This window comes from Berghia stephanieae, chromosome 3 (assembly GCF_034508935.2).
Source record: "Berghia stephanieae isolate SIO BIC M18660-M18661 chromosome 3, UCSD_Bste_1.3, whole genome shotgun sequence".
In the NCBI taxonomy this organism is placed as follows: domain Eukaryota; kingdom Metazoa; phylum Mollusca; class Gastropoda; order Nudibranchia; family Aeolidiidae; genus Berghia; species Berghia stephanieae.
This window is the reverse complement of record NC_088362.1, coordinates 22,767,191-22,791,701: the sequence shown is the minus strand read 5'-3', so window position 1 is coordinate 22,791,701 and position 24,511 is coordinate 22,767,191. Positions and strand designations below refer to the sequence as shown.

The following is a 24,511-nucleotide window of genomic DNA, read 5'->3' as shown; positions in this document are numbered from 1 at the left end:
GTAAATCATCTCTCTGTTGTTATGCATTGTATAATGTTTAGTTTACACATTATATTATATGATTTGTAAACATTTGAGTGTATTCCTCTTAGTTGGGACCTGTGCTTGTGTCTGGATGAGACTTTTAGGTGATCTCAAACTAAGTACTTTGATAGTGTGCTTTTGGAATCTACACCTGTTTCTTTTTTTAACCAATTCCCCTTTTTCTTCCCTTTTCTCGGATGCTTTATTGTAATTCTATAACTTTTAACTATCCCATTTTCTTTCTTTTTTACTGGCGCTGATATGACCTTAATGTGTTGCAAGCGCCGTAAAACCCTTAAAAACAAACAAACAACTTGCTTTCTTTGTCTTGGAGTGAGATTATTTAGTTTTGTCCAGGCCCTGGTCGGATGCCTTTGCTGAGGGGGAAACAGTCAAATGTATAGTTCGTTTTGGAAGATGATATTATCTTCTTTGTAAATCATCTCTCGGGTATGACTATTTATTATATTTTGTTAAGATATTTTATGTTTTGTAAACATTTGAGTGTATTCCTCTTAGTTGGGACTGCTTATGTCTGGATGAGACTTGTAGGTGATCTCAAACTAAGTACATTGATGGTATGCTTTTGGAATCGACATCTGTTTCCTATTTGAACCAATTCCCCTTTGTCTTACCTTTTCTTGTGTGCTTTAATTGTAATTCTAGAACTTTTTACTATCCCATTTTCTTCCTTTTTCCTGGCGCTGATATGACCGTGACCTTAATGCGTTGCAAGCGCCGTAAAACCCTTAAAAACAAAAACATATATTGGATTGTAAACATTTGAGTGTATACTGGGGACCTGTGTTTGTGTCTGGATGAGACTTTTACTTTTAAGTGATCTCAAACTAAGTAGACTGATAGAGTGCTTTTGGAATCTACATCTGTTCCCTATTAGAACCAGTCCTTTTTGTCTTACATTTTCTCATGTGCTTTCAAATAGTCAATCTGATGTTGCTACACAGGGTTTACTGAACTGTATGTCATTATGGTGAGTTTTCTATTAATAATATCACCTATCGGTACAGATGTCATGTCTCATATTGCTGTTGGCTATGGACCTCTTGCAAAGTGCTTTGAGCATGTTTAGTAGATATTGCGCTATATAAGAAAATAAAAATAAGATATTTGCCAAAACTTTCTGTCTTGGAAAATTGGATGCACCAATAAGTCAATAAGGTTTTAATGTCTTCTTTTTAATCACAACAATACCGATAGTTACAATGCAATCTTTTTTTTTTTTTCCAAGTTATTGTGTCCAGAATCAAGAGCAAAAGGTGCCTCAACCACTTTATGCGGATTCCGTACTTCATCCATTCGATTAAAATAAAACTGTTCTCTTTCAACGTATACATATATGCAGGTCTGCCATCCAAACCCAATTATGGGCCTAGTTTAACATTGTAATGGAGAATATATTGTGTCATTTTTTAAAAAGATTTTCATTACAACAAAATGAGCCCATAATGAATTGAGTTATCAGACCAGATCTGCAAATAAGTGCATGTTGCTTTCTTTCCAAGCACCCCCCCCCCCCCCCCCCCCACCCCCGGAAAAATAAACTGATTTACATTAACTTATTTGTGTTCCAATGATAATGGATAAAGTCAATCTTGCTCAAAGTCAACCAATTTTTCGGTCCAGAAGTGTTTTCTATATCAGGATACCCATAAGTCCATAATTGCGCTTGTGTCTATCAGACCTGCTAATATGTTCACATTGGCTAAGACCCTGTAGAAAGCCCCCCCCCCCCCCCCCCCCAAAAAAAAAAAGGCTACTATTACTACCACTACTACACTGAATAAAAACAATGCATCAGCCATTTGCCAAGCATTTACTGTCGCTGACAGGTGGAGAAAGAGAGAGATAAACGGGCAGGGAAAGAGAACAAAATCAAAATTTTTAAAAGCATTGGCGTGGGTCAATTGAGTGGATAGTATAATAACACAGAAATGTATAAAAATTTGATGTTTATTTATTTGTAAAGCACTGTAAATCATTTTATGCAAATAAAAATAAGTGATAATGATGATGATGATGATAACGGTGACAATTTTTCTGGAATATTAAAATGTTATCGAAAGTCGGGAAAATAGGTGGAAATTAGAGGCATCAGAAACGAAAACAAATATCAGGAATTTCCTAATAAAATCAACTCAATTGGCATGTCTGAATTAAGAAAAATGTTTCAAATTATATAACACATTTTGTTACATCACTTTTCCGCACTACTAAATGATTTAGTGGTATAAAGATTACGGCCCAAAGGAAACACTGTAACAATGATACAGCATCATAATGCATTATCTCCTGTCATGCGAAATTGAAATGTCACAATCACAAAGCTATTGAGCGCAGTCCCAAGCACAATATTATCAGTCGCCTTGATTTCATGAGATTTGCTACCTGTTAGCAATCTTGTCCAGATTTGAATGCATAGGCTCCTCCTCAACTTCCGCTGTTTTGTGTGATTCCATTTGGTCACAGGCTTCCATGATAGACTGCATAATAGCCTTCCTTTGATCTGTGGACAGATCAATGCAAGATATTTGAAAATCAAATCCAACCAATGTGTTATGTAATAATACAATACTCGCTGGATTCTAGCATGCTCTTAGGAGAAGCCAAAAAAATCTGAGTGTGCCCCGAAATCTGATGCTCAAGAGGGGTGGGGTGGGGTAACGACTTATTACAGGGTTTCCAATTAAGGCGGCAAAAATTTACTGAACTTAGATCGACCCCTTTCTGAGTGCTCAACTCTACATTATGTACTTACTTTTTTCCGTTAAGCGGGTTATTGGAAAATTTACTGAGGGTTTATAACATACTGAATTCCTATATATATATATATTCAGAAATTTGGTTATCTTGTTATTGTGTAGATAAAATTAAAATTCAATCACTCTAGTAAGTAAATGTAATGCTTTATTGGAAAGTGAAATTGTATAAATAATAGAATCAAATCCGATCACTAACTAAATTCTATATCGCTTAACTGTGTCACAAGATGGGAGATACCCTTTCGCTAAACAATGGAAATTTTCAAACATGCATATGGAATATAACATCGCAGAATTTTATCCATATATTACTGACATGATCGCCTCAATAAATAAAAAAAGAACAACAACAAAAAAATAATAATAAAAAAGGAATCTTGCTTACCATCTGTTTTACAAGCTGGATACAACCGTGGAAGGTTTTGTTTGTGATACCTGATGATAAACTTTTGACAGCAACGAATTGAACCTGTAAATTTAGAAAAAAGAAATCAAAATAAGAAATAATGAAAACAAAACAAAATTGAATTGAATCAAATTGTATTTACATACTAGTATTGACCCTGAAAATTTTATGTAATGTACATTAAATTCAGCACAGAAAAAAAAAATTGTCAAAGCATCATTGTCATGTCTACATTGCAAATGTTCCACAAAACAAAACAAAAAAATAATTAATAAACAAAAAATAAAACAACCCCCCACCCCCTCCCCAAATTTTATTTCAACAATTATCTGTATTTGTGTTCATCATTAGCTTTAAATTTGTCCTCAAGTCCGATTTGGTCAAAACTACATTTTACACAAGCAGTTAAAGTAGCCCCCTCCCCCCTCCCCCTCTTGTACCTGACCAGACTGGCCATGTTTAACAGCTGGCCACCTGACACAAGTTTGTTATTTTTTTAATGTTTTACAGCGCTTGTAACTCATTAAGGTCATATCAGCGCCAGTAAAAAGGAAGGAAATAGGATACAAAAAAGTTCTAGAATTACGAGGGCTCTTTCATAATTAACCGAAAAATGCCTGTAAAATCCGCGTTTTTTATGCTATCAACAAAATTCTTGCACGTCTTCATACCTTGACTCGTCCTTCATTTCTCTACGTAACAGCCAAGTCTGTCGACACACTTCTGCCAACGCCGCACCATGGAATAGATACCCTCTCGGAAGAAATTTCCATCAAGGTTTTGTAGCCATTTCCGAAAATGGTCAACAAGCTCTTCATCGACATCAAAGCGCTTTCCTGCCAGCTCACGTTTCAGTGGCCCACAGAGGTGATAATCAGATGGTGCGAGGTCTGGACTGTGTGGTGGGGTGTGGCAAAATCTCCCATCCATATTTCTCTAGCCAACCTTGCGTGACTCGTGCTGTGTGGGGTGTAGCGTTGTCGTGTTGCAAAATGACCCCGTTGGTCAACTGCCCTGGGCGCTTTCTGCGAATGGCCTTCCTAAGCTTGTCAAGAGTTTGGCAGTACCTTGCAGCATTGATTGTTTCTCCAGGTTGTAAGGTTTCGAACAGAATAACACCACGACTGTCCCAGAAAACAGTTCCCATTATTTTCTTTGCTGACCGCATGACTTTGAATTTCTTCGCGACAGGTGAGGATGGATGTTTCCATGTCATCGAATCTTGCTTTGTTTCTGGGGTGCAATGGTGCAACCAAGTCTCATCACCGGTGACTATGCTGTCAAGAAAAGTCACATCGTACCCTAGAAAGTCTCCGCCGGCGTTGGCAGTATGCCCGGGAACCCTGCGTGAGCTCTTGCTTCTTCTCAAAAGTTCCCTGCAGATGTCCAATCTTTGTTCTTTATGATTGTCTGTCAATTGCTTTGGAACCCATCTTGCGCTGACTTTTCTGTAGCCAAGTTCATCAAATACAATTCTATGGGCAGAAGTTTCCAAAATTTCAAGACTGCTTGCGATTTCATGAATTTTCAACCTCATGTCTTGACGAATAAGCTCATCAACTCGCTTCACATTGTCTTCTGACATCGCAGTTATCGAACGCCCTCTCCCTTCCCTGTCTGTCAAGTCGGAATGGCCGGCTTCAAACAAATTACACCAGTGATAGACTTGTGTACGGCTTATAACATGCTCACCATATACACTCTGAAGTTCTTTATGAATTTCGGTAGGATTCAGACTTTTGGCGTTCAAAAAACGTATGACAGCTCTGATTTCCTCCTTTGACCAAGTTTCAAGGTGGGCCGCCATCTTTAAAATCGTCTAGAAATTCATTGTGCAAAATGATGCATTTCATAATTTCTGGGAATATCCGTAAGGAAGTAAGGAATATCATGTCGTTTACAGAATTAAAAAATCTCCTCTGGTTGCTGAGCAATGGGCATTTTTCGGTTATTTCTGAAAGAGCCCTCGTACAATAAAAGCACCCAAGAAAAGGTAAGACAAAGGGAATTGGTTCAAATAGGAAACAGATGTAGATTCAAAGAGCACACTATCAAAGTACTTAGTTTGAGATCACCTAAAAGTCTCACCCAGACAACAGCACAAGATCCCACTAAGAGGAATACACTCAAATGTTTACAAATCATATGTTGAAAATAAAAACATAACAATACATAACAGAGAGATGATTTACAAGGTAAAAAATATCATCTCCCAAAACTATAACTGTACATTTGACTGTTTCCCTCCCAGCCAAGGAATCCGGCCAGGGCCAGGACAACACCAAGTAATCTCATTCCAAGACAAAGACAGAAAGTATGTTGGAAAACAGATATAAGGGGATAGAAGACACAGTAAGTGCCTCCCTGCCCACTATGGAACCCCACCCAGCTGACACAAGTCAGACATTCATAAGAAGTAGTTGTACAGATAAATTGTAAAAGAACCTCGCCCTAGTTGCAGCCAAAATTAGCTGCATATTCTATCTCCATCCCTTCATATTTCTCTCGCCTCAAAGTCCCAAATCACAGCTGTGACTGATACACTGACCAACTGATATGTGACAGTTTTGAAGACCTTGCGAAGGTGAGAAGAACAGTGGAACAGGCCATCAAACAAATCCAGCCCGCTGTTTGCATAGATGTGATCACTGGTTTTCAAAGACGAGCGCAAATATTTATTCAAGTCAAAGATGGAAATGGAGTTCATCTTTAGAGCTGCACTATGTCATCAACAATAAAAGTGTCATTAATGAAAGTTCACATGCATACATCTGCAATTGTTATCTTTAATCAAGCAAAAACTTATTGGTAGGTTCTGCGCACAAAAGCATTATATTTCAGTTACCTCGAAAATGACCCACACTGTAAGTACAGAAAAAAAAAAATTCAGTATGACTGTAGAACTATTGGCTTGACATCACTTACCCCCAATGTAAAGTGTGTTGAGGATGACATCATATTCATCAATCGTCTGAATAAACACAATGGAAGAAGTTACTATGGAAAAGTGATTCCTGCTTGCTCGAATGATGATCATATTGGTGTCTTGATTAGCATAACTCACTGAAAACACAAAAAATATAACTCTAAAAGTGTATCGAAAAAATTAATATAAAACAAAACTACCCAACTAAAAACTAATACAAAAAAGGCCAATTGTGTGAAAATCAGTTCGTATTAGGGCTATCCCAAGCTAACAAACTTCCCTATAATTAGCAGGAGGAACAATAAAAGGTTTTTGAAAATATCTTTATATAAAGTTGAAAAGAAAAACTGGAATCTCATCATTAGTTAAAGAAGATGGTGGAATCGTATGTGATGATAAGGACAGAGCATATGTGCTGAATGACTTCTTTTTAAGTGTATTTGTTGATGAGACTATAGATGACATACCTATTTCAATGATAGAAGCAATGACAGGTCTTTGTCGGAGATGGTGATTTCTAAAGAAGCCATCTTTAAAAAACTGTGCAGGCTTGATTGTTCGAAAAGTATGGGATCTGATAATCACCATCCAAAATTATTGAAGGAATTGACTTAAGAAATAACTACGGAGATGGTGATTTCTAAAGAAGCCATCTTTAAAAAACTGTGCAGGCTTGATTGTTCGAAAAGTATGGGATCTGATAATCACCATCCAAAATTATTGAAGGAATTGACTTAAGAAATAACTACACCATTGTTCATTGAATTTTACAAATCTATTACCAAAGGAGTTTTAATATTTGATTGAAATGTTTGTTTTTAAGGGTTTTACGGCACTTGCAAAACATTTTGGTTATATCAGCGCCAGTAAAAAGGAAGAAAAATTGTAGAATTACAATTAAACCACCAAAAAAAAAGTAATTGGTATACCACCAATGGACTTAGTTTGAGATCACCGATAATCTCATCTGGACACAAGCACAATATCCAACAAAGAGGAATACACTCAAATTCTTACATTATACATTCAAAATAACAAATGTAATAATACATAACAGAGAGATGATTTACAAGGAAAAAATATATCTCTGTCATCTATCTGGAATTTAGTCAGTAATGTATTTATGTCTTTATTTTTTTTTTTTTGTTGGCTGAAGAAGGATTTTGAGTCGGAAACGTTCCGTGTTTGGTATTTTGTTCTTTTTTGAAGCTGTTATCTTCATTTTTGTTTATTACTTTTTACAACAATGTTTTAGATTTTAAAATCAATTGCAAAATATTATACAGTCTAAAACCTTTAATGGAAGACTTGACTGATGCAAATCCTAAATCTCCATGTGTGATAAGTATAGCATTTTTCAAAGCATTGAAAATCATAGAATCTGTGACACTTGTAATGATTCCACTCGCATTCTTTGGATAAACAACTTCACACAAGGCATATCTGTGGGGAAGAAATTGACAAAAAGAAGTGAGTAAACAATTTTTTATTGAAAAGCTAATGCACTGAACAATTTATATGTTCAACAAATGAGGTCTGGTCTCTAGTTGATAGGGTAAGGCAGGAATGGAATTTGGATACCAAGTACTCCTCCATGACTGGTGCCATTGAACATCAAAATTGAAGAAGTACTGTTACTGACAAACGATTTCTTCCGACTCCAACAAACGAATGGAATGCCCATCCATCATCTGGTTAGCTACGAAGTTATGTTAGGCACTTTGATAAACGTGGGTTGTTTCAGTAAAGTCCCCTTACAATGAGGTGTAGAGTAAGTGTGACTTGTTTCATTCAATATCAGATGGAATAATGTTCCCATTTAATATAAGAAGAAGACGATAATACAAAGCCAGCACATCCCATTGTATATTATACACTCAGCATGCAACGTCTTTAATCTATGAATCCAGTACCTAATCTCTACTACTCATCACTTATCTCTTTTACCGTCCACATTCCTCACCCCTAATCACTTTGATTTGAATAAAATAACAGGAACAGTCTCGTGTCATCAATGCCTCGTTATCCCCCACTGGTACTGGTACACGTTAGAGTGAGGAGTTGGGTGCACCAGACACTGGTCAAACAGTACTTCACACACCTCTCCCCCCCCCTAAAAACACATACACACACATATATATACAAACACACACACACACTCATATTCCATACATGCACACTTAACACATTAACTAATACTTCAAGGCCACAAAGAGAGAGATGGCAGTTTTCGTTTCTGTACAATACAAACACAAGGCAAAAGAATTTTATGAACAAATGCGAAAGTTAAGGTCATTTTGTTCGAGATTTCCATGTTAGCCTCTGATAGTGCTAAAGATCTTCGTGTTGCCAGTACAATGAAAAGAGAAGGATTAAAACGGGGAATTTACATGTGTTTGAGATTTCCGTGATTTCAAGATTTTCGTGCTGCACTGTATTTTTCTGTTGAAAATTTTGGTCAATTCTACATAGAGAATCTGTGGTATCACTGCTGTCTCAAACCCGGCATCTTGCGGCGATCGAGAAAATTTGGGTTTCTAGTAGTTTTATTGGAATTGGCCAACATATTGTTTTCAGTAATTTTGTAATTAAAGAATAAATGGTAAGTGTTGGGTATGATTTTAAATGTCAAAAAATTAAAAAATATGAGGTTTTTGTTCTGAAAAGTAGGGTTGATGGCTGGTCAAATAAAATAGTGTGCGAGAGCATCAATTTTAATTAAATTTGGCAGAGATATTCTACAATTAATTGTCAATCGATGTATCAAGTATAATAAAAATATATCCATAATTTTAAAAGTTCTTATAATTTGAACATTGATATATTCTTACTTCGTGTGATCGGGAATTAAGAATGAAATACACATTATCATTAGTTTAGAAAGCTCGTTTTGTGTCCTTGAAAATGATACTAAAATTAGCCATATAGGTCACAAATAACGCTATGGTGAACAAAACAGTAAAGGGTCAAAAATAAAGTTTTAAAACGGGTCCACCTTATAGTTATAGTGGTGGATTTGAAATCTGAGTTTGAGTTACGTTACCGAAGTCACAAACAAAACAACAAAGACAAAGTCAAACGAAATGGCAATTCGGACCCGCGTCTGAATTGCTTCCCGTGGCAATTCTGACTCCTGCCACAATGCGCCTGTGCAAAGTGTCGTAAGTGGAAGCTGGGTCGAAAGTGAAGCGTGGTAGGGTGGGGGGGGGGGGGAAGGTGCTCGTTCCCAGTTGTCAGTCAGTAGGTGCTCGTTCCCAGTTGTCAGTCGGTAGGAGGGCGAGTGAGCGGGCAAGTCACGTTTTAGAACTCCTGAAGATGACTAACCTTCAAAAGCGGTGATCTATTATTCCCCTTTGTCTGACTTTTTCTTGGGTACTTTTTAATTGTAATTCTAGAAATTTTTACTATCCAATTTCTCCCTTTTTTGGGTACTTTTTAATTGTAATTCTAGAAATTTTTACTATCCAATTTCTCCCTTTTTACTGGTGCTGATATGACCTAAACGTGTTGCAAGCGACTTTAAAAAAAAAACAACAAAAAAAACAACATAGATCTAAATATTCGTGGTCTTTGGGAGATTACAATACTCTTCAACAGTCATAATGTCACTTCCTTCCTAATGACGCATGGTAACTTAGTAACACTGCCTCTAAACTATCGGAACAATGGCGGACGCCCGTATGAAATATTTCTCCGGCGAGCATAAAAGCATATCCAGAGGAAAAAAAACATAAATTTGATCATGTTTTGACTTTTACACATTCTGATCACAAGGCATATGAAAAGTTCTAGCCAGCATGAAGAATAAAAAGTAATGGTTTTCTTTGTTTAGAACCAAGATGGCCGCCGTTGCCGGTCGGCGTGACATCAGACTACTGAATCCAATTGTAGTCGCTATTGTTAACGTTAACAATCGATTTGCCCTCGCAAAGATAAAAGAGTGTCTTTGTGTAATGATTGGAAGATTTATTTGATTTGCCATGAGCATGTTGCAAAAGATACATGCATGACATATCTACATTATGATATAATGTAAAAATATATTATATTTTGCCATTTGCGGCCGCGAAATAGTGGGGGGAAAGGAAAATAATATGACTTTGGGCATTTTATTTAAAAGGCAGTATGGGTCGGGCTTTGACAAAAGGCAGTATTTAATTTTTTAAAATGCTGTTTTATTTCTAAATAAACATAGAGGCGATTCTTGTCAGCAAACCATGCAATAGAGCCCCACAACTGGGGTAGGGCAGAGTACCGTCTAATACTAATATTATTAGATAATACTGGACTAGGTGCCTATTAATAAAATAAGCACTGGTTGAATACGGAGAGAAAATTAATGATCAACTGGTAATGGCATTGGGGGGTAACCAGCATAGATAACACAGGACTCCTAGTAGTCTGTGGTAACCAGTGACTTCTCATAAGTAGACGACCGAGGCGCTGGACGCAGGGGAGAACATGGTGATACGAGATCAAAGAGAAAAAGCCGCCGGCTCTTGGGTTGTGGAAATGGTTGTTTGGGGGGGGGGGGAAGTGTGTGTGTGTGATTATTCTGTTTTTAATGACTTAGAGATACTCATGAGTGTGTGTGTGAGTGTGTTTACGAAGACCGCGAATTGTCACGGCCACGGGAAGCAATTCAGACTCGGGGTCCGAATTGCCATGGGAGGCAATTCAGACTCGGGGTCCGAATTGCCGCAGGAAGCAATTCAGACTCGGGTCCGAATTGCCACGTGAAGCAATTCAGACTCGGGTCCGAATAGCCTTTTCCATGTCAAAAGTGCCTAATAAAATAAAAACAGAAGTCAAATTGAAAAGGCTTTTGAGTTTGACAGCATCGGAAAGTTCACGAAAGCTTTTACCTCCTCTTTAATCGGACCATTGTTTGGATTTAAAAAACTCTATTAACAATCAATAGTCGTGGTTAATAAGTCACTAGCAAGTCGACAATGTTGACAATTTTGAAGATTTGTAAGTGTTTGCGTTTGTTTACATTTTGAGTGATTTATCAAAACTTTTTGCTTTTCTTTGTCGTGTTCGTACCTTTCTCTTTTCGCATTTTTGACATTCTTCTGCATTCAGTAGTTTACAGATCCTTTAAATTCATGTAACAATTATATTATTCATCTTTCTATTTTCACGAAGACAATGTTTTCAATCTACAATTCAAATTTCAATGATTTATGGATCTCTGGCATCTGGAAAAATATATCATTGTTCATGTTTTTTTGGACTGAGATAGGCAATAAAAACGATAATACATCCGGTCTTCCAAAAGAAAAAAAATCTCTGTAAACAAATAATAACTGGACGATTGGTCTTTTATCGTTGTCATAGAAAAAATGTTTCTTGGATAGATTAGTCTTTATCTGAAACCAACTTTATGAATTTTTGTATGGTTGGTGCAATAGCTAGGCGCAGACCTACAAGGAAAGTTGTTTGGGTGGACCTGAGCCTGACCGAGATGTCCTAATCCTAACGTAATTTTTCGTAACAGATAACACAGCAAGTTGGTAAGCTGGGGCTTGGGATTAATCCTTTTACTTTTAAGCTGCTATCGCGAGTTGAAACGTGACGAGGATTTCTGTTCCCATTTTTGAAAGGGAAAACATTTATGGCATCTATATTATATTTGCTTTTTGTTTTCAGTTAGAATAAAAGATATACAATTCTGCATTCACACTAGTGTCGTAGGGTAGGTACCTCTTCTATTCTTATTCTTACCTTACTAATACTAAACTAAGGCGCGACGATGTGATTATTGACAGGTAGGAAGAACTTCCGTATACAGGCGCTACTCAGGGAAGACCGGTGATCATACAGCAAATGTCTTGGGTTATAGTTATATATAATTATACATATATATATATTAACGAAGTGGTTATTCAGAGTCGACTCTGGATAACTGTAGGCAGTTATTCAGAGTCGACTCTGGATAACTGTAGGCAGTTATTCAGAGTCGACTCTGGATAACTGTAGGCAGTTATTCAGAGTCGACTCTGGATAACTGTAGATGGTTATTCAGAGTCGACCCTGGATAACCATGTTTACAGATATTTAGAGCTGAGTAGCCTATCGAATTATCGAGTTGAGTTCTTGCGAGATGAGTTTTGATACCAGTTTACTACGGTTATTTTGTGACTTTGGCAATTTTAGTGCCAAATTCTTAAAACTTGGCGATTTTTCAACTTCAGTCGCTTATAAATAAGAATCTTTAATCAATTGCAAAACATATTCCATCGACAAAGCAAATTTAAATTAGCTTATAAACAATCATTTCTTAAATCGATCAGCCTAACTTATCTCTCTATTACCAAATGATATCTATAAACATAATATGAAGATAGAAAGGTGGCTGAGAGAGAGAGGGAGAGAGAGAGAGAGAGAGAGAGAGAGAGAGAGAGAGAGAGAGAGAGAGAGAGAGAGAGAGAGAGAGAGAGAGAGAGAGAGAATTAATTAATTGATTTTTTTAAAAATTGTTTTATAATTAGACACAAGTTGTAATGAATTCTATTAACAAATTCAGAACAATCAAACAAAAACAAAACAAAACTTAAAAAGGAAGAAAAAAAAAGACACGCTTATAAACCTTATAAAATCGTCAAATGAATGTATTATCATGTTACAGCTAAAAAGTACACAAATATTTACACCCCTTTGCTCCATCCCCTTCCCTTTCGATCATCTTCTCATTCATGGCCACCATGTGTCTTGTGCTGCCTTTGACATTTGGCGCCAGCGTGTCTAGACTAACGTCATAAATAAAGGAGTGTCACCAAAATTCATGCAACTGAGCAGAGGTGTCAAAAAATGATAGAAGGGATATTATTGTTTTTTCCCCTGATCTACCACTGAGCAGAAAATGTTTGACATGACAAAAAACAACGGAACATTTATGAACAAATCCTAAAATCCCAGAAATCCGCGGAAGATTATCATCACTGGTCCCCACGATATTTTAAAAAATATTTCTTTCTTTTTTTGTTTTTCTTTTTTTTTTTCAAAAATCTCGACAATTTGCAAAAAATTGCAAATTTTGCGGCCGCAATGCAAATCACCGATGCAAAAAAAAATGCCATGACAGAAGAGACAAGAAAATACCAAAAAGTAAAACGATTTTTTTCCCGTAGGGTTAAACAGAGGTGGAAGAGAAGAAAAAAAACCAGAAAAACCGTGTGGTTGGTAACTGGAAGTTCATCACTCATAACTGTCTACAGTTATTCAGAGTCGACTCCCCGACTCTGAATAACTGTAGACTGTTATTCAGAGTCAACTGTCTACAGTTATTCAGAGTGGACTCCCCGACTCTGAATAACCGTAGACAGTTATTCAGAGTCGACTCTGAATAACCGTAGACAGTTATTATTATAATTAGTTATTATAATTTTTGTTATCCCCAGACTGTCTGGGGATAGTTATCCCCAGACGCATGTAGCAAGTGGGCAGAAAGGCGTGAAAAATACCAAATATTCTGGAAAAAATACTAGTGGTTGTGTCCCAAAACAGTTAATATATCAAGCGATATTTAACACAAGATGAAAGTAAATAGTGATCAAATGTCAAATCCAGCTCTTTTAAAAAAAAATATTTTAAAGCAAATGGATCAATGAAATTTCTTTTGTTACTTTGATCTGAAAACGTCAAACTGGCAATTCAACTTTTTATTTTCAACCAGGAAGAAAGTTGTTAATCATCAAATCTGTTCATAGTCTACCAATCATTTAAATTTTCATTACCTACCTACCTGTTAACTTTATTGATCATCTCTTGTTTCTATAATTTGCTCATTCTGGCCACAATTTTGGGGACGACCGGGAATAATTTTTATTTCGCGGACGAATTCCTAGGCCATGGTGTTGTTCGCCCCAAAGCCCAAAACCGACACCTGTTATTTTCCTGTCTGCTTCGCACAAGACAATACAAATTAGTATCACACGTCCACAAAACTAGATCCAACAACATATTTTTATTCGAATCAGAGATGAAAATAACTACCAAAACAAGGAAGCAAAAAATGGTGGAAATATGTTTAGCTCATATATGAATTTAAGATATTCCGATAGCGGTGTGGATAGGCAGCTCAGTGGGTTAGGCCACCTTTCATTTTACTCCTTTTAGCTGCACAGATTCGAACCAGTCGCGAACACCCCCCCCCCCCCCCCCCTCCCACGCACATTTTTTTTTAAAAACTTTTTTTTTCTTTCTTCCCAATTGATTTTCATTGTTTTCACTTTTGTTACGAGTTCCGAGCAAGAGTTTTTTTAATCAGTTGAATTTTTTATTTCTCCGATAATATTTCATTATTTAATTTGCTCTAGATCTATTATTGTTTTTTTGTTTTGGTCAAATGATAATAACAATAATAATAATAATAATAATAATAATAATAATAATAATAATAATAATAATAATAATAATAATAATAATAATAATAAAAATAATAGTAATAGTATGATAATAAGAGTATTAATAATAAAAATAATAATATTATTGATAATAATATAATAATGATTATGATGGTAATAGTAATAATAATAACAAATATTACAATTATTATTATTATTATTATTATTATTATTATTATTATTATTATTATTATTATTATTATTATTATTATTATTATTATTATTATTATTATTATTATTATTATTAACACTATTCCCTGCTCCGAGGGAAATCTCTTTTTATTTTTTTTTATATTTTGACCTAAACCTTAGAGTTTTTTGTTTGCTAAACCTTTATGTAAATGTTCTGTTTCTGAGCATGAATTTCTTAAATTGTTTTTATTTTTAAAACAATTGTTGTTTTTTTTTCTCCTCTATCTGACCATTTGGTCGCTCTCTGAATATTTCTGTTTGTTTGCTTTTTAATTATTATTTGAGATCGGAGTGGGGACGAATATATTTGCTAGAAACTAGAAAAAAAAACAAGAGAGAGAGAGAGAGAGAGAGAGAGAGAGAGAGAGAGAGAGAGAGAGAGAGAGAGAGAGAGAGAGTCTAATAAATAAAAAAAAAAGAGGTGGGGGAGGATGGATGGGACATTTATCCCTCTCAACGTTCTGTAAAAAGAAGACGGAATTTAAAAAAAAAATAAATAAAAAAAAGTGACGTTACCAGGATTCGAACCCACAACGTCGATTATGGTCAAACTTCCAGGGCAGACGACTTAACCATTCAGCCATGACACCCACTTCGAAGTCGACGCATATTGTGTATATGTAGTAACAACTGATTTTAATGTTGGTTAATTTTATGTTTTTATAGATATTTTATTAACCTTCCTTATTTCTATGTGCATCTGGAAACATTCCATATTCTGGAATGTGGATAATTGTTTAAAAGAGCGGAGTTTCAAATATTCGTCTGGGGATAATGAAAATTCGTTATTCCCAGACAGGTGTCTGGGGATAACGAATTTTTATTATCCCCAGACAGGTGTCTGGGGATAATCACAGCGGATTATATATGACTATACCTAGCCTAGACCTAAGTAGTTATTCGATAACGATAGATTCAAAATTGAAATAATCGGGAGTCGTAATTAAGCCCATATATAAACTCCACCATTTCAATGTGCAATATTTTTGACAGTTAAGACATTTCCATGAGAAAGTATAGAATAACCATTAATATTGATAATATCTGCAAGAAATGCTTTAAATAAAGACTTATACTTATAATTAGTAAAGGTTTCAAATGATATCTAAAAAATATAAGATATAATTAGTGTAAAAATAATTAATAAGTGCAGAGGTTAAAACAAATCCCCGAAATTGTTTGACTGTTTTCTGTAGCCATAATACTAATAATATTTCAGCTCATTTTAATTGTTAATTTGGATGCTTTTGTGTTATACAGGTAAAATCTGGGATATTTAAAGCTATGGCAAAACTTTCAAAGATGGCAGCACGATTGTATCTTGATTGCAAATCTAAATCGATAAAACCATTGAAAACAAGCCGTTTATCTAGTCATGTATAGATGAATTTGTTTTTCCTTTAGGTAAATATCACTTTAACATCAGGTGTGTGCAAATCTATTATTATTTATTTATTATTATTATTTAAATATTATTTACTATTAGTCATTGAAGTGGTGCCTGTATGTGGAATTTCAGCACTATTTTGGTCTTCCTAGCCAAAGTGGCTGTTTTTTTGCGAGAAATTGTGGTCCTCTAAAGCCAAAATTGCCCAGTTTTTGCTGGATAGACCTCGATTTGGACAACTCAAACTAAAATTGTCTTTTCATTTATGGCTTATAGAGACTACAATTATCTTCGGTTACGCATGACGCACTGTTACTATTATCTTTTTGGGTTCACTACTCTAGCTAATCCACCCAATGTCAATAGGAATCACCAGTGTTATCTAAATGAACAAATAGGGCTCGAACCAGTTCTTTTCAAGACTACATTGCTATGCCAACTCAATCATGTTCTACCTACCCACTTACAACTTCTGAATTATTCTTTTTAAAAATGGTTATTGTAATTGTAATTTAGTCGCTGGACAAATGCCATTTTTTATTATTATTATTATTATTATTATTATTATTGTTATTATTATTATTATTATTATTATTATTATTATTATTATTATTATTATTATTATTATTATTATTATTATTATTATTATTATTATCATTATTATTATTATTGCAGGAATCATGTTCACCCAGGCGGGATCTGACAAGAAGAAATTTCTTGAGCAGGCCCGAGTTGCTAGAGAGGAAAGGGCCCAAGACAAATTAAAAGAAAGGGCAGCCATTAAAATTGAGGTGACTCTTACTCTTATTGTTATTTTTTGTTTTATATTTATATATGTTCATGATGAAGTCCTAAAGTCACAAATGCATTCATTCAGGGTTTTTAAGGCATTCAATTTTTTAATAGTTGTTTAAACTTTTATGGAATTCTCTGCCGTTCAATCTGCACTCTAGCTTTATGATTCTGAGGCAGTTTTTAAAAGAAAATTAAAAAGTCATCTCTTTCTGTTATATTTGGATGGTATGTAGGAAGAACCAATTGAGCATTTTTTTTTAATTTTATTTTTTAAAAAAAATTAAAGATGAAAAAAAAATGGATATAAGCAATTTTCTTAATATACCACAGGTTTAATTACATAATTTTTGTAGTGTCACATAAATCCATATTCTCATCTTTTAAATGTTGTTGATAATATGATAGAGTAATTTTTTTTTGTGGTAATATATATTGCATGCCATGTATATTGTATATTGTGCGCCTTGAGCTAGCTACATTGTATGGGAACTAATAGAATATTTCCACAGTATATAAAATTTTTTGAAAAAAAATCAGTTCATTTTACTGCCATGTCATTGTACAGTGATTCATCAATATACCATTTCATTTATGGCTGTGCTCTTTGGACTCAAGTCTAATTAGTCTCCCATGGCAGATTATTTAGACAAGTCTGTATAGTCTCCCATGGCAATATAGTTGTTCGTTTTTGAAAGTTTATTTCAATTATTCACAATTACATAAAATTGATGATAATGGAAATAAATATAATGGTATAGTAACTATCAACTATCAACGGGTATTCTAAACCCGCTGTATTTGACAAGAAAGACAAAATCAGTGATCAGTTGGAAGTCCAATTACAAATTAAAAAGAAAAGAGTTAAAACCCTTCAAAAGGAACAAAAGTCAGCCAAAGTAAGGGTAGTCTGAAGGAAAAGCTTTTATAATAACGTTACATGATGTCCAAATAAAATTAGGACAAAACAATACACATTTTGAAAGTGTTAGACAAGCAACAAGCCTACAGTCCAAAGTAGGGGTATCAGCTGAGTCAGTGTGATATGGGCTAAACAGAATTTCTTCTGACTTCTCCTTCAGTTCCTGTCAGTTCCTACCTCTGTCCACTGCACGCCAAGGGAAACTATTCAGACTCGAGTCCGAATTGCCACTTTGTCCTTTTATTTTTAAAGACATTGCATTCCCTTTGGTAAATGCTGTTGTCTTCTTTCGAGTCGAATACTCTAACATTCTTTGTAATTCTGAAAAATCAAACATACCCTGTGTAACATTAAATGTCTTCATAATGTACGAAACAAGCTGCACGACTTGTTCTAAGGGAAAACAAATTTTTGACCAATCATGTCCGTGAGATTGAATTTGATTTTATCTCTTTTATCCAGGCTGTTGTTCGTGGCTTTCTCTCCAGATGTAGAACCAACAAGTCCCTGAGGTACATGAAATAAGTGTCTTTTCAGGTTAATGTTAAAATGTGCTTAATTAATGATTATGTAGGAATAATACAAAAAGTAATCAGTAAAATATTTTGGGAGCAAGATTCATATTTTTATTTTTTTTAATGGTATACATTGACATTCTTAAGTTTTTATTAATAAAAGCATATGCCCCTGACCTCCAACTATCTTATGAATTTGTGAATATGTTCATTATGTTCTGTCATTTTTCTTGCTCCCTTGTTTTGTTGATACAGAGAGGAGGTTGACAAATTCCTGGCAATTCCTGAAAATAGCAGAGAGTACAAACCGCAGTTGAGGCCTGGTGAGTTCAATTTATTTATTCATTTATTTATATTTTTGAAGATAGATATAAAACATTGAATATATTTGTATTCATTTTTAATTGTTTTAAATCAAGAACTTGTTCAATCTTTGCATTTGATGTTAATTTATTTCTTAACAATCTCTATGTGCTGGTATTGTTTATTTTCATATTGAAGAGTCCTACTCATGCCATTTTGTTTCTGAACATAGCTTATAAGGATTTATAATTACTTTAACATAAAAATGATTTATATTTATTGCAGATTTATCACCTTTTATTTTGTTCACAATATTGTTTCCGCGGCAGGTTTATCATGCACTGTGTCATCAGGGCAGAATGAAATTCTGATTTCATTTTGCCCTCATGATACACTGAATGAACCTGCTGCAGAAACAATATTGTAGGCAAAATATCTCTTGAAAAGATAATTTGTATTTAAATGTATTTTATTGTAATAATTTTTTTTATTTTTCATAATTTATTATTTCAGCCATTGAACTATTTAAACTCGTCCAGAAGTTCTTGTTTTGTGCAAATGTGAACTCACCCAAAGACAGAAAAGTAATTGATGTGATTTTCTCTTTGTCAAATTCAAATTCATTTTCTTTCTTTTTTTCTTTAAATTTTTTTTTTTTTTGGTCAAATTCTATAACTGATTGTGTTACGATTTGCTTAATATCCAATAAACTTGCTTGAATTCTAGAAATAGTCATATTTTAGTTAGGAACAGATTCTTGTTATCTCAAAAAGACCTGATTTGAATTCAGTGTTGTATTTTTTCTTCTTTGTTTTTTTTACCGCTCTGTTTACTCAGCATTGACTGAATGAAAGGCCCAAATTAAATCTATGGAAAACTACAATATATAAATTCACTGTCCAGTTTAAGCAGGTAGCAAGCAATTTTACTGTGTATGTCAAGCTAAAGAAACAGACTGTGAATATTATGAATCTGCTAAAAAGACTTATTTTTTAAATATTGTTTCAAAACTTATCATGTCATCGTTATTCAGGTTTGTGATGACATGAATTTCAATATATTTTTGTTTTTCTCTCTTTTTTTTGAAAACAGAGATTTGAATATCTTTGCCGCTACATTCTATATTCTGTTGAGAATGAAGCTCTCAAAGTAAGTTGTTGAAAATGTTGTGTAGAAAGAAATATTAGATCTAGCTACTTACATTGACTTAATTCAAATTCCCTGAATGTAAATTATGATTACAGTAATGTAATAACTCAAATTTAAAATTAAACTTTTTTTTTTACCTCATTGAAGCAATATTATAAAATAAACAAAATGTTAGCAGAGATTTCTGCTGCAGTTTGTAATGGAAGATACCAGTCGCTCGATTATTTTAATTTTTTTTTTTAATTTCCAAGCTTGGAGTTTTCAGATTGTTTTATCTATATGCTTTTGTATTTTTGGTTACAAACTCTGTATCTCAGAAGATGCTGAGTTCCATGCCAGAGTGCCATCATCATGATGATACTTTCAATTTTTACACTGCTTCATGGCAACGTTTTGCCTTCATTTAGACAGACTACAGTAACCATTGTTTTGCAGTTTTATCTGAGAGTATCAATTAATACATCTAGCACATTTTGATGGCCAAATAACTTTCGACTGGTATCTTATATGTAAGGCTATGTGGTTTAGTGGTAAGACACTTGCCTCCAGATTGGATAGTCCTGGGTTTGAGTCCCGCTGAGCGATGCATATTAGAGTCCTTGGAAAAGGCTCTTTACTCGCATTCTCTCACCATACTCAGGTGTAAAATGAGTTACTGGCCTTTAACAGCTGTCTGTCGAAAAAAAAAAATTGTAATATCACCCAACAGGCGTCATGTCTCATCCTAAATGTTGAAGTGTTGCTGTTTGTTTGGGACACTTTGTAAAGTGCTTTGAGCATGTTTAGTGGATATTGCGCTATATAGATGCTCAAGTTTTTTTGTTTTTAAAATAATTTTTTGAGTTAAAATTTTTTTTTATATGTACATCATTGTCTGTGAACTTTTCTGGTCATTTGTTGTTCTTTTCCCCTCTCATCCAGACATGTTATGTGTCCGTGTCCATGACCAAACATTTGACGCTAGCATGGATATCACAGCTCAAAGATGTGTTGTGGTTGTGTTGTCAATATTTCTACATTCTTAAGGTAAAATCTGGAAGGAGGAGAGGTTTAAAAAGACCAAGATTAAGATGTTCTTTATTGATCAGAACATATTTCATTCTCGCGCCAAAATTGCTCATAAATTATTTCCTACTAATGGTTAAGTGTTTATGGATAAATTATAGTCAGAGGCTTTTATGTCCTCTGACCTTAGGCATCAGATAATCTTTAATGAATTATTATTATTATTATTATTATCACAAGTCAAGCACAATAATTCATAGATCAGTCCGAGAATCCTGGCAAATAACTGATGTAGTAAATTAACACTTTTTAAAAATATATTTTTGCATTACATGAAGAAAAAATATATCTGTGAAAGGATAGAATAATGTTTACACATTCCCTGTCACATTGCACATTGAAGGCTTCCAATGAATGTTGCATGTATCTCTTTTCAATCCATTCACTACTTCAGCCTGAGAACTGCAATGATCTACAAACATTGATGGTATTCCTGCGGATGATTGTCACTTTCACAACACACACTCACTGGACAGCTTTTAAAAACAAGGATGGTAAGAGAGAGTTGTCTTTATTTATTTTTCCTTATATTGGAGTGGAACCACTGGAATTTAGATTAAAATGAGAATTTCAGTGGTCTATGCACAGATAGAGACTGCAATATTTCCCTCTTGTTTGAGGAGGTTTTGTCCCTTACAATCTTGTCATAAGCTGAGATACCAATTTTATATTTGTTACAAGTTTAAAAGAATGTAAAATGGCAGTGTTATAATTTTCTATTCTCAGCTATGGTTATGTAATAAAAATGTCAAAATAAATGGCATTCAAATTTAACCACAATCTGTCCATTCTGAATCTCTTGATACCAACTTAGCTTCATTTTCAACAATTTTATCAAAGATAAAAGCTTACATGAAACATATTTCAGTGGAAAGATAATATCACAATCTTTACATATTTTAGTTTAAAAGATTGTTTTTTATTTGAAAACAAAAGGGGATCTATCAGAAACTATTTACTGGTTCTGGAGAGATGTAAAATATTTACAATTAAGGGATCATAGTGGTACAATCCTTAGTAAACTCAACAACGGAAAGGAAAATTGTCCTCATAAATTATGCATCAGTAGATCATTTTGTTTTCTCCACGTTGTCGTTTTAAACTTTCAGTATATCTATCCGTTTCTAATTAATTCAATCTCCTTTTGATTTCCCCCTTCATTTTGAAGCACTGCATCCTGGATTCACTCAATTATGTAACAATGTGATGGGTCATCTACACACCAAGGGACTGTACCCTGCATTGGAGGTAACAGGTTTGATCTACTTGAGAATAAAGATTACCCCAATGATATATAAATGGGGTAAACTTATGATCCTGAAATCCAGTTTTAATTAGTTCTTAAATTTTCCTTTTTTAAAAATTTGGTAGTACTTTAATAATATTTTTGAAATTAAAACCGTACCATAAACGGATTTAATAATTGTACAATTTAAAGTGTTTAATTTTTGTCTCCTGTAGGATCATTTGAAATGTTTATTATAAGTATTTTCAGGATTTGAAAGTAAAAACGTTTTGTTGTTGTTCTTGTTTTCTCCCTCACATATCTCTGTATGTCTTTTTCTTCTCTCACATTTTTCCTAGGCCATTTTGCGCAAAGGTCTTTGTCGTACAAAACCTGTCTTTAGTAAGGCCAGTCTAACAGCTGTCATCACCATTGCCCTGAGGTAAGAAATTAAGTGCCTTTTTTTTTTAAATTTAAAAAGGGATATAAACCATGTGTGAAAAGTAAATTTAATTTGATTGAATATGAGCATGGCATCTTGTCCTGACAGCTCCATGGTTGTTTGAGTTGATCCGATTGCATTTAGCATATTGAGATGAGATTAAGTTTTATCTTTTTATCATTTTTTTTTCACTGTCATAAGAGATAAAATACTTTGCTCATTTAGAAATCTAAGACATTTAAAGCAAAACAATTTATTTTAATACAGTAATTTAAATAAATCTATGCTGTTGATAAAAAGCTCTTCAGGAGAACATTTCTTTTGATGAATAACTATTTTAAATAATAATAATAAATAAAATTTTCTTTATTCATCCCGTAGGGGAAATTTGTTTCTAGGGTCTATTCCCAGGGAAGACTGGAATAACCCAGGCATCAGCCACAGTGCAGTTTCGCAATTTGAGCTAGGGCGAGGTGACTTGCTCAAGGTCACACAGTGCAGTAGTGGGTGAGCGAACTCGGTATCTTCCGGGTATAAAGCAAAGACCATACCGCTGAGCCACGCTGCCCCTATAATAATAATAATGATGATAATAATAATAATAATAATAATAATAATAATAATAATAATAATAATAATAATAATAATAATAATAATAATATTTAAAAATTGGCCAATGTACAGTTTTAATGTTGCAATTTCATCTAACCCTTTACATCATACAGACCCATGATAGCTGCAGACTTCTCTTCCAATCTCCTCAATGTATTTGTTCTTCACATTTTGTCTGTACCAGCCGTTGTGCTTCACACCAATTCCATTGCACCTGATGTGAGTGACTGCATTGTACTTTCATTTTCATCATCATCATCATCATCATCGTCATCATCATCATCATCATCATATCCTCATCTGAATTTATTTTTGCTAATTTTGTCAACATGTGTTCATTTTCATTGATGTTTTAAAAGTTTTCAGATTTAATTTTATAAATAACTTCATTAATTCTATTTACCGTTCCAGTGTTTTGCCATTCTAGTCACTAACAGAATCTTCAAGAGATGCCTTGACCTTTTAAATTGTGAGCAGAGTACACGTATCATATTCAATAGTCTGGAGGGAAATTATGCTCTTTGTCTTATGGGTAAGCAAATTTGCCTTTCATTCAGATTATTGGCTATTTTTGTTTTTTTTTGTTTTGGAGAATATTTCGATTTTAAAATCGTTATTGTTTTCGATTTTTTTTTTTTTAACAAGGAAGACTTCTGTCATTATTTGAAAGATAGCAACTGATTTCTTCCCTTTGAATAGAATGCTGGTCTATTGCAAAGTACAAAGATCAAACAGACCCAAATACCCAATTGTTGCTGGGTGGATGTGAGGGTGGAAGGGGGGGGGGGGTTGGAAAAAAAGTCTCAACTTCACACCGGATCAATCTCAGTCCCTCTGCATGTGAGGCAAGTGCTCTACCAACTGAGCTATTTGGATCCTCATTTACATGTAAAGTTAAATTTTTACTTTTTTTTTTCTAAATATTTATCTTTAAAAATATAAAAAATGATAAACAATATAAGGTTTCAATAACTTTTCCAACTTCACATTGAATAATAAAGATTGCCAACCACTGTGAGATAGCATAATGGGATAGAATTGAAAAACGTCTGCTTGTTTTTGAAAAATCTGCGCCAGTTAAATTAAGCAGAACTGTGCTTTTCTGATAGGGAAGGAGGGAGAAAGTATTAGTGTGCAATTTTTAAAGCTTTCAAGATTGTTCTCTATTTAAAAGTCAGCAGAAATACACCATAAATGGAAACACATTTGAATAGAAGGAGTTAAGATAACTATCAGTTTTAGAAGGGAGAATGGTTAAAGTTTGGTATTGATTGACTCCCGTTTTACATAGGAAGTTCGTATTTAGTCTTTATTTGTATTTCATGTTATTATAAATGTTCTACTGTTTTAATGAGGACAATTT

General features: G+C 34.1%; 2 protein-coding genes across 4 annotated transcripts in view; one reads left to right on the top strand and one right to left on the bottom strand.

Moving 5' to 3' along the window:
* Positions 1–1,979: 1,979 nt before the first annotated feature.
* On the bottom strand, positions 1,980–11,148 carry LOC144967351 (ribonuclease P/MRP protein subunit POP5-like). The gene is made up of 5 exons (XM_078904452.1): positions 11,002–11,148; positions 7,431–7,579; positions 6,136–6,273; positions 3,190–3,273; positions 1,980–2,548 (listed from the first exon to the last, which is right to left on the bottom strand). Exons 1-5 carry the CDS (start codon positions 11,019–11,021, stop codon positions 2,427–2,429), a joined length of 513 nt encoding a protein of 170 aa, XP_078760578.1. The 5' UTR covers positions 11,022–11,148; the 3' UTR covers positions 1,980–2,426.
* A 232-nt stretch (positions 11,149–11,380) lies between these two features.
* Positions 11,381–24,511, top strand: part of LOC144967358 (ubiquitin-protein ligase E3B-like) — a 37,737-nt gene continuing 24,606 nt past the window's right edge. Inside the window, exons 1-12 of one of the 3 annotated variants that reach the window (XM_078904472.1) lie at positions 11,381–11,652; positions 16,799–16,914; positions 18,300–18,349; positions 18,608–18,675; positions 19,169–19,239; positions 19,748–19,804; positions 20,726–20,830; positions 21,264–21,363; positions 22,038–22,117; positions 22,454–22,536; positions 23,262–23,367; positions 23,560–23,680. In XM_078904472.1, the coding sequence (XP_078760598.1) occupies positions 16,804–16,914; positions 18,300–18,349; positions 18,608–18,675; positions 19,169–19,239; positions 19,748–19,804; positions 20,726–20,830; positions 21,264–21,363; positions 22,038–22,117; positions 22,454–22,536; positions 23,262–23,367; positions 23,560–23,680 (952 nt within the window). In that variant the 5' untranslated portion in view covers positions 11,381–11,652; positions 16,799–16,803. Of the gene's footprint in view, positions 11,653–11,745; positions 11,835–16,065; positions 16,141–16,798; positions 16,915–18,299; positions 18,350–18,607; positions 18,676–19,168; positions 19,240–19,747; positions 19,805–20,725; positions 20,831–21,263; positions 21,364–22,037; positions 22,118–22,453; positions 22,537–23,261; positions 23,368–23,559; positions 23,681–24,511 lie in introns of those variants that run through there. The other 2 variants (XM_078904473.1, XM_078904474.1) reach the window with 2 other exon arrangements.

Bases quoted from the DNA above. Each gene is read 5' to 3' on its own strand.
- LOC144967351 (XM_078904452.1), bottom strand. From the start codon at position 11,021: ATGGTCCGATTAAAGAGGAG. The intron at 7,580-11,001 runs GTAAAAGCTTTC...TCTTCCCCACAG, and splicing joins ATGGTCCGATTAAAGAGGAG to ATATGCCTTGTGTGAAGTTG. The intron at 3,274-6,135 runs GTAAGTGATGTC...CTAAATTTACAG, and splicing joins CAACACACTTTACATTGGGG to GTTCAATTCGTTGCTGTCAA.